The sequence below is a fragment of the Aquarana catesbeiana genome, linkage group LG07 (genome assembly GCF_042186555.1).
Source record: "Aquarana catesbeiana isolate 2022-GZ linkage group LG07, ASM4218655v1, whole genome shotgun sequence".
Classification (NCBI taxonomy): domain Eukaryota; kingdom Metazoa; phylum Chordata; class Amphibia; order Anura; family Ranidae; genus Aquarana; species Aquarana catesbeiana.
This window is the reverse complement of record NC_133330.1, coordinates 109,116,344-109,133,206: the sequence shown is the minus strand read 5'-3', so window position 1 is coordinate 109,133,206 and position 16,863 is coordinate 109,116,344. Positions and strand designations below refer to the sequence as shown.

Below are 16,863 nucleotides of genomic sequence, written 5' to 3'. Positions count from 1 at the left end.
CCCAGGGTGGCTATAAGGAGTGGAAAAAATTGACACAGTTTTCAGGGGTGGGTGATGGAACCCAGAATGGGTATGAGGAGCCGAGGAGATGACACAGATGTCAGGGGAAGAGGGCAGGAACACAGAGAAGGAAATTTACTTAGACAACTGTGCATGGCAACCAATTACTATATAGCTTATATTTTCAAAGCAGGATGAAGCTAGACGCTGATTGGTTACTATGCATAGCTACGCCACTCATTCCTAGTATGAGTAGGAAGCGTAGTGAGAAAACATTGACTGTATAAGAATAGGTTGAAGAACGCCTGCCACCTTGTGGCGATAGAATGTATAGGGAGGCAAAGGCTGTATCTGGCAAATGGTATTCAAATGAGCTTGACTGGGGCTTTCCTTACGTGTCAGGTTTCATAAACTATACTCAGTCGCGATTGGCTGCAGATCATTGTTGTCGTGGTTACTGCGGCCTAGTGCTGTCCGGAGACTCACTGTAGACTCGGGAATGGAGCTGGAGGAGCCCAGCAAGACGATAATTTCCGCTGATGTGGGCGCTGGGGTCCGGGGGGAAGAGCTCTGCCCGTCCGCTGTGCCGGAGCTGCTGAGAGCACTATGGGAGGAACCCGAGAAGCAGAAGAGGAATTTCGGTGGCCGAGTCAAGTCTCACCGACAACACCGTTATAGGATGTGTCCTCTGGGGAGGGAGAGCTATGGTGAGCAGAGGTTGTGTGTGTGTAAGAAGAGGTTGTGTGTGTGTAAGAAGAGGTTGTGTGTGTGTAAGAAGAGGTTGTGTGTGTGTAAGAAGAGGTTGTGTTTGTAAGAAGAGGTTGTGTTTGTAAGAAGAGGTTGTGTGTGTGTAAGAAGAGGTTGTGTGTGTGTAAGAAGAGGTTGTGTGTGTGTAAGAAGAGGTTGTGTGTGTAAGAAGAGGTTGTGTGTGTAAGTGTGAAGTGTGTAAGAAGAGGTGTGTGTGTGTAAGAAGAGGCTGTGTGTGTAAGAAGAGATTTTGTGTGTGTGTGTGTGTGTGTGTGTGTAAGAAGAGAGTGAGTGTGTGTGTGTGTGTAAGAAGAGGCTGTGTGTGTGTAAGAAGAGATTGTGTGTGTGTGTGTGTGTGTGTGTGTGTGTGTAAGAAGAGAGTGTGTGTAAGAAGAGGTTGTGTGTGTGTGTATGTAAGAAGAGGTTGTGTGTGTGTATGTAAGAAGAGGTTGTGTGTGTGTATGTAAGAAGAGGTTGTGTGTGTGTATGTAAGAAGAGGCTGTGTGTGTGTAAGAAGAGCAGTGTTGCCATCCTACCAGATTGAAATTTACTGGCACAACACACAACATTTACTGGCACAGCCAAGTTTTTACTGACATTTCCAAAAATTACGGTTTTAAGTGCAAATTTTAGTATTTAGGCTACAAACAAGTACAATATGCAATTAGCAATATGATTTAAGGTAGATATTAGGGCAAAAAACATATTTATTTTTTTATTTTCGATATAGTAAGTAAGTAGCTCAGGGACAGGACTCAGGAGGGCAAGAAATTAGAATAGGAAGGTACACACACACACATGAAATTCTCACAGTGACAATGACAGAAGTATGCAGCAGCACAGATGATGCTGACTTCTCACTGACACGACATGTCCCCATCCTGAGTCACAGTGACAGTCTCTTTCCAAGCCAGGTGGTCCCTTCAGTCATTCCAGTCTAAACAGCACTGACAGTCCCACTCCTGACCTCCCCTGCTTCTTTCCTGCAGACCCACACACGAGGCTCTGGCCGCTCTACTTGGCTCCCTTGCACCATGACATCACACGACACGATCGGGCACCGCCTCCACCAGAGCTGCCCGAACACACTGTAGCAGGCACTTGGATGGTCTCGGCCGGCTCTGGACCGGGCCGAACATCACAGCCATATTTTTTACTGGCAACTTTTTCCTTTTACTGGCAGGAGAAAATTGCCTGTTTTTTACTGGCTGCCAGTAAAAATACTGACGGTTGGCAACACTGAAGAAGAGTTACACACAATTTGTCTGGGAAATGGCTGGTGTTGGCGCGTCAATGGTTGTTATTGTGTCAGGATGATTGAAGCGCATTATTTCTATTATTACATTGTTATATAAAATAAAATTGTTCAACCCTCCATAATGCGGAATCAGTGGGAGCCCTGAGCGTGTCACTTGTCACTGTCGCCTGCCACCAGATGCCGCTTGTCACTTGCCACGGCGCCTGCCACTAGAGCTGCACGATTCTGGCTAAAATGAGAATCACGATTTTTTTGCTTAGAAGATAGACCGCGATTCTCGTGGCATAACATCATCTTTCACATTAAAACAAAAAAAAATTGGGCTAACTTTACTGTTTCGTTTTTTTTGTTTTTTTTTAATTCATTGAAGTGTATTTTTTCCCCCAAAGTTGTGTTTGAAAGACCGCTGGGCAAATACAGTGTGACATAAAATATTGCAGCAATTGACATTTTATTCCCTAGGGTCTCTGCTAAAATATAATGTTTGGGGGTTCCAAGTAATTTTCTAGCAAAAAATATTGATTTTAACTTAACCACTTCAGCCCCGGACCATTTGGCTGGCCAAAGACCAGAGCTTTTTTGCGATTCGGCACTGCGTTGCTTTAACTGACAATTGCACGGTCGTGCGACGTGGCTCCCAAATAAAATTGACGTACTTTTTTCCCCACAAATAGAGCTTTCTTTTGGTGGTATTTGATTGCCTCTGTGGTTTTTATTTTTTGCGCTATAAACCAAAAAAAAAAAAAGCGACAATTTTGAAAAAAACGCATTATTTTTTACTTTTTACTATAATAAATATCCCCCAAAAATATATAGAAAAACTATTTTTTTCCTAAGTTTATGCCGATAAGTATTCTACATATTTTTGGTAAAAAAAAATCGCAATAAGCGTTTATTGATTGGTTTGTGCAAAAGTTATAGCATCTACAAAATAGGGGATATTTTTATTAATAATTTTTTTCACCTTTTTTTTGACCATTCACATTTATACAGCGATCAGTGCGATTAAAAATGTACTGATTACTGTGTAAATGTGACTGGCAGTGAAGGGGTTAACCACTAGGGGGCGCTGCATGGGTTAAGTGTGTCCTAGGGAGTGATTCTATGGGCTTCGTGTGTCATGACACTGATCACCGCTCCCGATCACAGGGAGCTGTGATCAGTGTCCTGTCACTAGGAAGAATGGGGAAGTGCTTGTTTATATCAGCATTTCCCCGTTCTTCCTCTCTGTGAGACGATTGCAGGTATCCCTGTGGACATCGATTCCGCGGGATCTGCAAACACTCACGGAGCTCGCGGCGGGTCCGCTTGCACGCCCACAATGCCGCGTCTTAAAAGGCAACGTACAGGTACGTTAATATGCCTGTACGTGCCATTCTGCCGACGTATATCGGTGTGAGCTGGTCGGCAAGGGGTTAAGAAACAAGTGTCAGAAAAATATTTAGACTTTAGGTGGTTAAACTTCCTGCATTTCCATGTTGTTAAAAACTTGGCAGACTGCCTGGATTTTTTCTTTACACAGAAGTTTATCCCTTTGATCTAAGAAGGAAGAGTTAGTTACAATGTTTCATGTTAAAAACTTGGCAGACTGCCCTGATGTTTTCTTTTGACAGCCGAGTGAGCAGATAAGTCTGTTCACTTGTTATATGAAAAAATCCGCAAACTCGGCATTAGAGATGGTCAGGGGGGTTGAATTGAGATAACGATTTTTTAACGATTAATTGTGCAGCTCTACTTGCCACCAGATGCAGCTTGCCACCGTCGCCTGCCACCAGATGCGGATTGTCACTTGCCAGTGTCCAGTGACAGTGCCCCTGTTGTCCCAGAGTGAGGCAGGCAGTGAGAGATGATGTAATCTCTCTACTGTCCACATCTGCACAGTAATGGCAGTCTTCTTCTAGACGCAGAACTGCGGTGATGCAGGGGAGCAGTGAGAAATGATGTAATCTCTCTGCTCGCCCACTCAGCAGCCTGCTCCGTCACCCGCCAGCCTGCCCACTCACCCGCCGAGTCACCCCAGCCTGCTTACAGGCCAGTCTGCTCACTCACCCGTGTCGCCGGTCCACTCAGCAGCCTGCCCGTCGAGTCACCCGCCGGCCCGCTAAGTCAGACAGCCTGCCTACAATTTTCTGGGGGGGGGGCAATTACCCCGTTGCCCCTGCCCCCCTCTTGGATCTGCCTCTGGTTGGGGGTCCAGTAGCCTATTCATTTTAAGATACGCAGGAAAAAGTCCCCAACGGTTTATTAAAATCACGTTGCATTGTGCTGCAGGAAAACATGCACAGATGCCAGTGCATGAGAATAAATAACAGCCTCGCTTGTCTGCTAAAGAGCAGCCTATTTCTGTGCAGGTCAGTAACTCATTCGGACCCGCATATATGTGAACCTAGCCTAACAACACGTTCACCTTTACAGAAAAAATGTAAAACTGAACTGACACCGGACACCCTCCTGCTCCCTGCTGTGCTTACCTCCAGGGCTGCAGGGCTGTCAGCATTTCTGCTGCTGGTCCAGAGTTCCAGGGGTTTGATCCCCGCTCTTCTCTATGCAGCAGCAGCTTCTGGGACAGACCAGACTGATTCTAATTGGTCACAGTGAATCACTCTGGTCCATCCTGGAAGTTGCTCCCCCCCCCCCCATCACATCAGAGCTCCTGCCCCCCCCCCCCCCCCCACGTTAGAGCTCCTGCTTCCCCCCCATCACATCAGAGCTTCCACCTTTCACATCAACAGATGTGAAAGGGGGATCAGATGTTAAAGGGGGAAGCTTTGATGTGAGGGGGTCTTTAACATCTGATCAGTGCCCCCCTCCCTTCACATCATCAAAGCCCTCAGTCCTCCTGTCCTACCTTTATAATATTCACCACAGCAGCAGCATGGCACAGGGTGGGAGGCGAAGCAGGTCTGGATGGAAGCTGGGAGGTGAAACAGGTCCTCTTCTGAATGCTAGAGTGGTACTGGATCAGTGTCTTGCATTTGCATGGTGCAGTCGGTCCATCTGGCCTTGCCATTCAGCGTCTTTGGTTGTTATGGTTCTGACTACCTGTTTAATGGCAATGCATGATGTAAATACAGGAAAAGTTGTTGTCGGCTGTAGTTTGGAGACCCCTGGTATAGAGGGTCAGGCTTGGACTACCCCCATTTGTCATAATGATAGGCATAACAAACGATTCCTCTATCCTAAGCCCCCATACAGACTAGTGAGTGCATTTTTTGCCATTTAGAAAAGCCATGCCACCAGTGGGAGTGCCCATTATGCAGGTTGAGACATCACTGATGCATGCATTGATTGCAGCTGTCTATACACACTAGTTACAGTACATTCAGTGAAATCATGTCAAACATTGTATGAAGTCATTGGGTCAAATATACAGTAGCTGCAAGAATGATTTTTCATCCTCCATTACAGCCAGCCTGCAAATGAGATGTGACAGCTGCAGACCTCTGAAAATAACTTAATGCATTTACTCAAGCAGGGGAGAAAGAATCTTGTTGTATAGATAAATAATTCTGTTCAAAATGTTTCTTCACCAACAGCTCTAAAGAAGTTACGAGAAGCAGCGAATGGGAATGACATAGATACAGGTAAGTTTATTAGTGAAAGTGCTTTTTTCTAGTTGCTGTTATTAATAATGTGTTCATTATTAAATGCTAGAACTGATCATTGGAGACCCCTTAAACAGCCAATGGGAAGATATATGATATGAATGTATTTGGAGGGAGATTTTAAAATGAAAATAATATTAAAAAAATGTTGCTAATTTTTTGGCTTGTAACTAGGTTAGGTGCTGCTTAGAGTTCCGCTTAAAAAAAAAAAATTAAAAGTCAGCAGCTACAAATACTGCAGCTGCTGACTTTTAATAAACGGACACTTACCTGTCCCAGGGTCTAGCGATGCGGGGGGGACGAAGCCCCGTTTTTCTCCCCTCCTCTCTGCGGCACCGTCATTGTCGACGCGCTGTGATTGGCCGGGCAATCATCTGGGACCTGTGACGTGTCCTAGTTGATTGCCGAGAGGGAGAGGGGAGAGGTGAACTGACTTCCAGCGCCGTGGAGGCCTGGGAGGAAGTGGGAGCTGGAACCCTCTAAAAAGAGGGTTTCCCTTATTGCGCTTTTTTCTATCAGCTGCCAGACAGATTATACCCCTATTTTGGAAAACTACCACTAGCCCCCCCCTGGTCTTATGGGTCTCCACAGTCAATGACATCATGTGCATGGAGGAGATGTTAGCCCTGGATAATGACACCTTTGACAAAATTAAGATCTTATGGCTCATATGGATTGACTACTCTGCATCAGACTCCCTGAAAACTTTGTTGACACCCCAAGGTCAACCCAGACACACATTCTAATTACACCATACAGGTTTTGTAGCACCAAGGTCTGGCCCAAGCCTCCCTCACCTTTACCCCTGTCCTCGCTTCCATTCCCCCATCTTCCTTCTACTTTTCTTCTCCCTCCTTCTTTCTTATAAATATAATTTCTTACCCCACAGTCAGATGTTATAGCCTTCGACCAGATTAACCCTCACGTCTTCTTGAACAGGTTGTTACCATCTGCTCTTGTTGGATGGTGGGATATTGGTGCTCTTGTTGGCACAACTTTCAGCTTTGTGTTAAATAATGGAAATGTGACATACTTTGTACTACCCTTGCTATTTATATCTAACTGCTACTACTGTTACCTTATTTTGTTAATGATAATAAAACATATTTGAGGGTTTCTGCTCCCCCCCCCCCCCCCCCCAAAAAAAAATGACATGCCAAATGTAGCATGTCAGGGGGTCACCTTCCCTTAAAGCAGAAGCTCCATTTTTGGGTGGAGCTCCGCTTTAAAGGATAAGTTCACCTTTAATATGTCACATGTTACACCCGTATTCAGAGTGTAACATGTTACTAACACAGCAGCCCCAATCACCCATTGTGACAGAGGGCGGGGGATCCTCTCCCTGCACCCACTATCACTATTTAAATCCAGCATAGTTGCGTGGAGCTCCACCCGCAAAGCCATGTCATGCATTTAACAGATCTGTGAATTAATGAACAAAAAGTTTAGTTCTGTTTGTATTTCTCAAAAAATTGCAAGGAGGATTTTGTAGTTGCTTGACATTTCCTGCTCTTCTGTAACTGTCTGCTCTTATGGGAGGTATGGGCAGACAGCTGTACTGAGTGCCTGCAGGCACCCGACATTTCACCCGAAATCTGATCGCGGTTGCAATGTTGTGCAGGCTCCTAAATATATATAATGTGCACATTTTTTACCTGCAAAAAAAATGTGCATTTATTTATTTTGTTTTTCAAAAATTGTGAACTTAGCCTTTAAATGATTGGGGCAGTGTAGCAAGAGCCATGCTACATCACATCTTGGTGATGTAGTCCTCTTTCACTGAACTAAACATCCTGGACAGTATAGTGGCAGGATCATGCTTGGGGCTGGAATTCGGCAAACATTGCAGTGTTTGTTTATTGCTGGAGCTGGTACTTATAATCAATGTGTTGGGTAGTGGATGGACAGGTACTTGCAGAACCCAGCTGCTGATGATATCTTCAGCTAGGTAAAAGAAGAGGGTGAGAATTGGAGACTGGTCTGATACGCTTTACATTAGTGATTCGGTCTCCAGGGTACCCTGTTTGCAGGAGAAAATGCTTAAAAACTAAAAAAAATGTAAATTATACAAGATTTAAATGAGTTATTGGAAAAAAAACACCCATGCGAGTACCTGTACATGTCTCAATTATGTTTTTTTGGTTTCCTTTGTGCCAGGTGTTCAGAATCTTGTCAGTGGGTATAGAGCACTTCCTCATTTTTTAAGTGGTTATGTTTTTAATCACAGAGAATTACAGTACTTCTACTGGATATTACTCTCTAAGTACATTGAGACAGCACGTTTAAGTGGACCTGAACTCATAAAGTGAAGAATTGCTGTCTAAAAATCTACATCTTGGGCAAGGTGGATTTGATTTAAATCAGGTCAATTTTAAATCACTTGTAAATGTAAATTATACAAGATTTAAATGCGTTTTTGGAAAAAAAATTCACTTTAATGGGACGACTGGTGATGTGGCAGTGACACAACAAGGTGAGGGACGTGGCGGCAGCAGGTGAGTGGATGCCCGCTAACAGGCGCTGCCATCATGGATCTGAAATGATAGGTGCTCTTTAAATGTAAGGACTTATTCTTACTAGTAGTTAGAATGAAGGTTTCTTATTTACCTTATATACTCGAGTATAGGTCGACCCGAATATAAGTCGAGGCCCCTAGTTTACCACAAAAAACTGGGAAAAACTTATTGACCCGAGTATAGGACGAGGGTGAGAAATGCAGCAGCTACTGTAAGTGGAAAAAGAGGGTCAACTATGCCCATCTGCAGCTGCATGCCTCCCTGTGTCCTGTGCATGTGTCCTGTGGGCAGTGCATGTGTCCTGTGTCCCTGTGCAGCCTACCTGTGTCCTGTGCAGCCTCCATGATCCACTGATCAGCGTGTGATAATACCATTCGGCGGCCATTCCACCATTCAAAAGCCGCGCCTCCTCCTCGTCTGTGATAGGCAGAACACTCCATTTCCCAGCAGTCAGCGGTCAGCCTATCACAGACATCCTCTCATTCTTATACCACGGAGGAGGATGAGAGAATGTCCGTGATAAGCTGTACACTGACTGCTGGGAAATGGAGTGTTCAGCCTATCAAAGACGAGGAGGAGGCACGGCTTTTGAAAGCTGGAATAGCCTCCGAATGGTATTATCACACGCTGGCCGCCGTCTGCATGACACGCTGATGATGTAGGCAGACGGCGGTGACTCGAGTATAAGTCGAGGGGGGCACTTTCAGCCTAAAAAAAAGGCTGAAAATCTTGACTTATACTCGAGTATATACGGTAGATTAATAAGCTGTCAGTTTAGTAAAACAGCAATATCAGAACTGATTCAATCATACAGTTTGTAGTGTATATAGATTTGCAAAACAATGGGATAAAGGAATATTCCTGAACTTTGCTTTATCTCATGGTTACTGTGAAATTCTGTGAATGCATCAATGCTGTGCATGTTATCTCAGTTTGCAGAGCTTGGATTCATTGAATGAGTTTACCAAAAATGTAAATATTGTAGAATATACAGCCTCATGCTACACAAATAAGCTCCATTTCATGCTGAATAAACTAAATTATTAATGTATCTTAAATAGAAACCTATCTTTAGATAGATTTTTACTCCAAAAGCATTTTATTAAAATACATTTGCTAAGAATAAAAAAAATCTGATTTTTAAATTTAATTTTATTACTTTTTTTCATTAAAAAAAAAAAGCATTGATTTTTATCCACCCTGGTCTTTGACTCGTTTATCCCAGGTGCACTGGGACTGCACTTTGTGGCCTTGGCCAGTGTAGACCCAGTACATGACAAATGCCTTGTTCCCTATGGTGACCGTTCGCAGCAATCTGTTGTGGCGTGCGCTGACAGTGCAACAGGTTTCAACGCAAGCTACCGATTTGCAACGCCGCAATGCGAATAGTACTTTGACATTTCAATAATGTTTGGACCAAAAAAATAGAAAACGGTAAGGTGCACAGGGATAGTGTATCAGTATTGTTCCTGCCAGTGCACACCAGCAGTTGTGTGATCAGCGCGGCCATATGGTGTTTTTTATTCCTCCTGTGGTACACTTCCTGGCATGTAGGTGTGCCTAGGCACTTCTGTTTCTTCAGCCTCATGGCTGTACACCAACCAGCCATAACAATAAGATCTCTGACAGGTAAAGTGAATTACATTGATTATCTCATTACATTGGCATCTGAAAATGGGTGGGATATAGTAGGCAGCAAGTAAACATGTTGTCCATGAAATGGAAATTAGAAAATATGGGCATCACAGTTTGTTTTGTATGGGGCTGTGTAGCCACAGACTAGTCAGGCTACCCATCTTGACCCTTGTCCACAGCCAAAGCACCTACAAGGAGCATGTGAGCATCAGAACTTGCCCATAAAGCAATAGAAAAGGTTGGCCTAGTCTGATGAATCACATTTTCTTTTACAACATGTGGATTGCCAGATAAGTGTGCTTTGCTTACCTGGGGAAGAGATGGCACCAGGCAAGCTGGTGGAGGCAGTATGATGCTTTGGGCAATGTTTTGCTAGGAAACCCTAGTCCTGCCATTCATGTGGATGTTACTTTGACATGTACCATCTACCTAAACATTGGTACTGACCAAGTACAACCTTCATGGAAACGGCATATCTTGATGGTAGTGACCACACCCTGCCACACTGCAAAAATGGTTGAAGAATCGTTTGAGGAACACATCAATGAGTTTGAGGTATTGACTTGGCCTCCAGATTCTTCAGATCCCGATCCACCAAGCATCTTTGGGATGTGCTGGAAAAACAAATTCAATCCATGGAGGTCACACCTTAAGACCTAAAACGATCGGCTACTGACAGCTTGGTGCCAGATACCACAGCATACCTTCATAGGTCTAGTGGTGTCTAAGCTGCAACAAGGCAGGGCTGTTTTTGGCAGCAAAAGGGGGACTTGATCAATATTAGATAGACATCAAAACATTATGGCTAATCAGTGTGTATCTGCAGTGTAGTCTAAAAAGGGAGTTTTTGTGATGTCACTACTGTGCTACATGCTAGAGAAGAATCTGTACATGAGGACCTGCGGACAAGCATCTTCAGCCATTATGTGCTCCCTGCAGCTCTTCTTCTATTAAATAATTCTCTACCAGTCATCAGATCACTAGTCATCAGGCTTGCAGCTCTGATTGGAGGGCGTAAAGTCATGCCTCTACCAGGATGTCTGCCCTCACAGAGAAACAGTGTGACACTTATGCCCTGTACACACGATAGGATTTTCTGACAACAAAATCCACGTTTTTTTTTCCGACGGATGTTGGCTCAAACTTGTCTTGCATACACACGGTCACACAAACTTTGTTGGAAATTTCGAACGTCAAGAACGTACAACACATACAAGAACGTACAACACGTACGACAAACCGAGAAAAATGACGTTGAATAGCCAGTGCAGCTCTTCTGCTTGAGTCCAAGCATGCGATCGGAATTTACGACATAGGATTTTGTTGTCGGAAAATTTGAGAACCAGCTCTCAAATTTTGTGTGACGGAAATTCCGATGGAAAAAGTCAGATGGAGCCTACACACGGTCGGAATTTCCAAAACAAGCTCCTATAGAACATTTTTCATCGGAAAATCCTATCGTGTGTACAGGGCACAAGAGTGGGAAGTATTTCATGGGGGTGGGGGGGAGATCAGCTGTAAGGGGGATAACAAGCAATACTGGTAACTAATCAGTTGTCCTCTACTTGTCATTTTTGGAAATAACTTAGAGTTCACATTTTAAAAGAATCATTCAGCAGTTTCATTGAAGCTCTGTAAGCAATCTTTATTTTTGGTCAGGAACTTGTTATACTCATCTTAGGCCTCATGCATATGGGCGGTTTGGCCTATCGGTGTCAAATCCCAGTGTTTTGGGCACCTAGGCTGCACAAGTGCCTCATCCACCCCTGCTGTCAGCAGCCTGTCAAAATCTGTTACAGCATGAAATACACTATGGCCGGATTCTATACCGAGTGGTACCAGCATTTATGCCTTGAATACAGGCATTCTGCATTCAGGGCAAATGTCTCTGAACGCATACATTCATGTGAGTTAGTAACACTCAGTGTCCAGTGTCCAGCTGCCACATATTAGAGCCTAGTGAAGATTTTGCTGGTAGCATAGCTGGATGCTGCACCTGTTCTTCCTGGGCACCCAAAAATACTGGAATTTGATGTGAATGGGCCAAACTGCCCCTGTGCATGCAGAATTAAAGGAAATGTATTGATAGAAAATGGGAGGCTGGAAATACTGAGCTTTTTTTAACCATCTCAATACTGGGTACTTTCACCCCTTTCTTGTCCAGGCCAATTTTCAGCTTTCAGCACTGTCATACTTTGAATGACAATTGCACGGTCATGCAACACTGTACCCATATGAAATTTCTATAATTTTTTTTCACACATAGATCTTTTGGTGGTATTTTAAGCACCCCTGGGTTTTTACATTTTTGCTAAATAAACGAAAAAAAGACCACAATTTTCTGTTATAACATTTTTTTCAAATAACTAACTAATCTTTTTTTTTTTCATATATTTAAGCCAAACTGTATTCTGCTACATTTCTTTAGAGAAATTACCCACATCATTGTTTTATCACTTAGTCTGTAGGAAGTTAGAGTCCACAAACTATGGTGTATATATTTGAAAATTGATCAATCCTGATGTGCCTGTCTCATTTCTTGATGCCTGAAAACACCAGGACAGTAAAAATATCCCCCAAATGACCCCTTTTTGGAAGGTAGACGGTCCAAATGTATTTAGGAAGGGGCATGGAAAGTTTTTTTTAAAGTTGTAATTTTTTTGTCACAATTTTTTTTTTTAAATTAAGAAATTGCTGTCATCAGTGCAGTGTCATCATATAACTGGTGGAGGAGAACCACCAGAGAAATCCATAAATATATTGCGAACATACCTATGGTAAATGGAAGAAAAAGTAGTAACCCCCACGGGACTTTAAAAGCAACTAATGAGAATTGGCTTGTGAATTTATATTAAAAAAAACAAAAAACATAATTTTATTACATCCATATACATTGTAAAAACATCAATACAAATGATAAAAACAAGATCATAAAGAATGGATGGCAAAGTATACATATGTTGGTGACACTGTCTTCTCTATGTCTCCGAGGCATTTCAGGAAGAGTTCAATCCTTTTTTCAGGGGTATTATGGAGAGAAGGTCACACGGTTTTATTTCTATAACAAAACATAACAATCATCATAACAAAGAAATAACATCATGAAGGTATGAACTCTACTGCAGAATTAGCTCAGTTATTACATACCATTCAAGATGAATAACCTATAATACAGCCGTAGATGGTATGCAAGTGGAGATCCATTTTGCCACAAGTTGGAGACGTTGCAAAATGCCCCGAGACCTGGGACCCCAAGTAGTCTAAACTGGGATTACTCCACATCACACAGTGGTAACCAGCCAAGTTTTGAAAATAGCCAGGAGATCTGGAGAAAAAATATACAAAGGACTTAAGTCAGCAATATACAGCCCTTGCAGGGATGTCTCTCTTCATTGATATTTCTTTCACTTAATCTTGGACCACCGGGGGTTATGTCCTTGTCACTTCGGGACCATAGCGGGCTAATTTTATTTATTTTTGTTTTTGTCTAAAGTCCTTTATAATCCCCCCCCCCTTTTCTTTTTCTCCAGATCTCCTGTCTTTTTGGTTGCCGCTGTGTGATGTGAGGGTTCCCAGTGTGGACTACTTGGGGCCCTAGGTCTGGGGTTATTTTGCAACATCTCCATCTTGTGGATATTATTTCTTTGTTATGATGATTATGTTTTCTTCTAGAAATAAAACTGTGTGACCTCCTCCCCATAATACCCCTAAAGAAAGGATTGAACTCTTCATGAAACATACAGAAGACAGTATCACCAACATATGTATACTTTGTAATAACTCAAATCTTATTTTTATCATTTTATATTTATGTTTTTACATTTTATATGAATGTATTAAAATTATGTTGTTTTTGTATAAATTCACAAGCTAATTCTCCTTAGTTGCCTTTAAAGTCCCGTATAGTACTTGGGGGTTACTATTTTTTCTATAATATACTTGGTGTGGCAGTGATCAGGGACACTGGTGACAGTATGTTAAATAAAAATAATAATAATATATATATATATATATATATATATATATATATATATATATAATTTTTTTTTTTTATTATTTTAACACGCTGGGGTCACTAACCTTTTTTTTTTTTTTTTTTTCCCCAATTACACATAACATAGAACAGAGCCGCCCACGCAGGGGCATGGCCAAAAAAAAAAACAAAAATGAGGGCCCAGTGTGAGAAGAGAGCAAATACTTACAACTTATCTACACAATTAACCCCCAGAGAGGAAAAGGGGATAGTACAGGAATCACTAGGCTCAAACATTATACTAAGGATTAAGGCATAGGTAACAGATCATTGCAACCCTGGCCAGCATATTCCAAAAACACCTGAGTTTTAATGTACATCATCTGTCACCATAGCAGCTGTGGTGGCATCCTCAACAAGACCAGACTTTCTGGAACTTATGGCGACAACTTCTATTAGTATAAATTGCTTGGTACAGAGGCAGATTTAGAATTCATTAAACGCATCCAAAAGGACATTGTGGGGGGAGAGACTTGTTTTCAGTACATAGTGATTGATTTACGGGCATAAAATAACAGGAGGCTGACAAGGGTCGTTTTAGCCACGGTAGAAGCCAAGGATTCTACCAGACCCAGTAAACAATATTGTGGTTCAAGGGGAATGGCAATATATGTCACATGACCTATCGCTTCCAATATGCCAATATTGTACTATAGCCAGACAGGTCCAAAAGATGTTTGGTTTGGTGCGAGCAGCGCCAGCATGCTGGGGAAAGAGAGGTAATCATCTTATGGAGTTTGTACGGGGTGTAGTAAGCTCTGTGTAACATTTTAAATTTTATCATTTTACCCCTAGCGGAGAGTAAATGAGAAAAGGGAAAGTTACATAGTTACATAGTAGGTGAGGTCGAAAAAAGACACAAGTCCATCAAGTCCAACCTATGTGTGTAATTTATATGTCAGTATTACCTTGTATATCCCTGTATGTTGTGGTTGTTCAGGTGCTTATCTAATAGTTTCTTGAAACTATCGATGCCCCCCGCTGAGACCACCGCCTGTGGAAGTGAATTTCACATCCTTGCTGCTCTTGCAGTAAAGAACCCTCTACGTAGTTTAAGGTTAAACCTCTTTTCTTCTAATTTTATCGAGTGGCCACGTGTCTGGTTAAACTCCCTTCTGCGAAAAAGTTGTATCCCTATTGTGGGGTCACCAGTACGGTATTTGTAAATTGAAATCATATCCCCTCTCAAGCGTCTCTACTACAGAGAGAATAAGTTCAGTGCTCGCAACCTTTTCTCATAACTAATATCCTCCAGACCCTTTATTTGCTTTGTTGCCCTTCTTTGTACTTTGCTCCAGAACAGGACAGCATACTCTAGGTGCGACCGGAGTCTTGTAGAGCAGGAGAATTATCGTTTTATCTCTGGAATGAATCCCCTTTTTAACCACTTCAATACCAAGGACGTCATATGACGTCCTTGGCTTTGAGCAGGTATATCTGAATGATGCCTGTAGTTTCAGATATTGCCGGTTTCAGCCGGGGAATCTCTACACCATAGGAACGATCATAGCGGCCGTTCCGCCGCTTGATCGTTCCTATGGGAGGCGAGAGGGGACGTCCCCCCCCCTCCCGCCGCCCTCCGGTGCCTGCTCCAACTCACCGTTACGATCGGTGAGGCGGAGAGTGGATCCACCGGCGCCGGATGTAGATCATAGAGATTTCCGGCGGACCAGATGGTCCCCGGAGTCTCTATGATCGTCGGAGGCCGGGCGCGATGTTATGACATCACGCCCGGCCTCTCCATTCAAAAAAACGGCGCCGCTTCGGCTTGGAAGCGGCGATCGTTTTATTTATTTTTTTTTTATTTCAGGCTTCCCAGCCTAGTGGTGAGATATGGGGTCTTACTGACCCCATATCTCACTATTAAGAGGACCTGTCATGTCATATTGCTATTACAAGGGATGTTTACATTCCTTGTAATAGGAATAAAAGTGATCAATTTTTTTTTTTTTCAGAAAAGTGTCAAAATAAAAAAAAAAAAATATAATTAACAATAAAAAAAAAAAAAAAAATTTTTTTAAAGCGCCGCTGTCCCCGTGTGCTCGCACGCAGAAGCGAACGCATACGTAAGTCCCGCCCACATATGAAAACGGTGTTCAAACCATACATGTGAGGTATTGCCGTGAACGCTGGAGCGAGAGCAATAATTTTGGCCCTAGACCTCCTCTGTAACTCAAAACATGTAACCAGTAAAAAAAATTTCAAGCGTCGCCTATGGGGATTTTTAAATACCGAACATTGGCGCCATTCCACGAGCGTGTGCAATTTTGAAGCGTGACATGTTAGGTATCTATTTACTCGGCGTAACTTCATCTTTCACAAAATGCAAAAACATTGGGCTAACTTTACTGTTTTTTTTTTGTTTTTTTTAAACACAAAACTGTTTTTTTCCCCAAAAAAACGCATTCCTGCGCAAATACTGTGTGAGATAAAAAGTTGCAACAACCGCCATTGTATTCTCTAGGGTCTTTGCTAAAAAAACATATATAATGTTTGGGGGTTCTATGTAATTTTCTAGCAAAAAAATGATGATTTTTACATGTAGGAGCAAAGTGTCAGAATTGGCCCGGTATTGAAGCGGTTAAAGCATGCCAATATTCTGTTTGCTTTGTTAGCAGCAGCTTGGCATTGCATGCCATTACTGAGCCTATCATCTACTAGGACCCCCAGGTCCTATTCTATCCTAGATTCCCCCAGAGGTTCTCCCCCCAGTGTATAGATTGCATTCATATTTTTGCCACCCAAATGCATTATTTTACATTTTTCTACATTCAACCTCATTTGCCATGTAGTTGCCCACCCCATTAATTTTTTCAGATCTTTTTGCAAGGTTTACACATCCTGCGGAGAAGTTATTGCCCTGCTTAGCTTAGTATCATCCGCAAATACAGAGATTGAACAGTTTAACCTATCCTCCCAGGTCATTTATGAACAAATTAAACAGGATTGGTCCCAGCACAGAACCCTGGGGGACCCCACTACCCACCCCTGACCATTCCGAGTACTCCCCATTTATCACCACCCTCTGAATTCGCCCTTGTAGCCAATTCTTAATCCATGTATTCACCC

The 16,863-nt window shown here is 42.7% G+C and overlaps 1 protein-coding gene across 2 annotated transcripts in view; it reads left to right on the top strand.

Annotated features, from left to right (window-relative positions):
* Positions 1-258: 258 nt before the first annotated feature.
* The window catches only part of ANKRD54 (ankyrin repeat domain 54), a 100,929-nt gene continuing 84,324 nt past the window's right edge, over positions 259-16,863 (top strand). The window contains exons 1-2 of one of the 2 annotated variants that reach the window (XM_073592615.1): positions 259-707; positions 5,542-5,589. In XM_073592615.1, coding sequence (XP_073448716.1) covers positions 500-707; positions 5,542-5,589 — 256 coding nt within the window. In that variant the 5' untranslated portion in view covers positions 259-499. The remainder of the gene's footprint in view (positions 708-5,541; positions 5,590-16,863) is intronic. The other variant, XM_073592614.1, reaches the window with a different exon arrangement.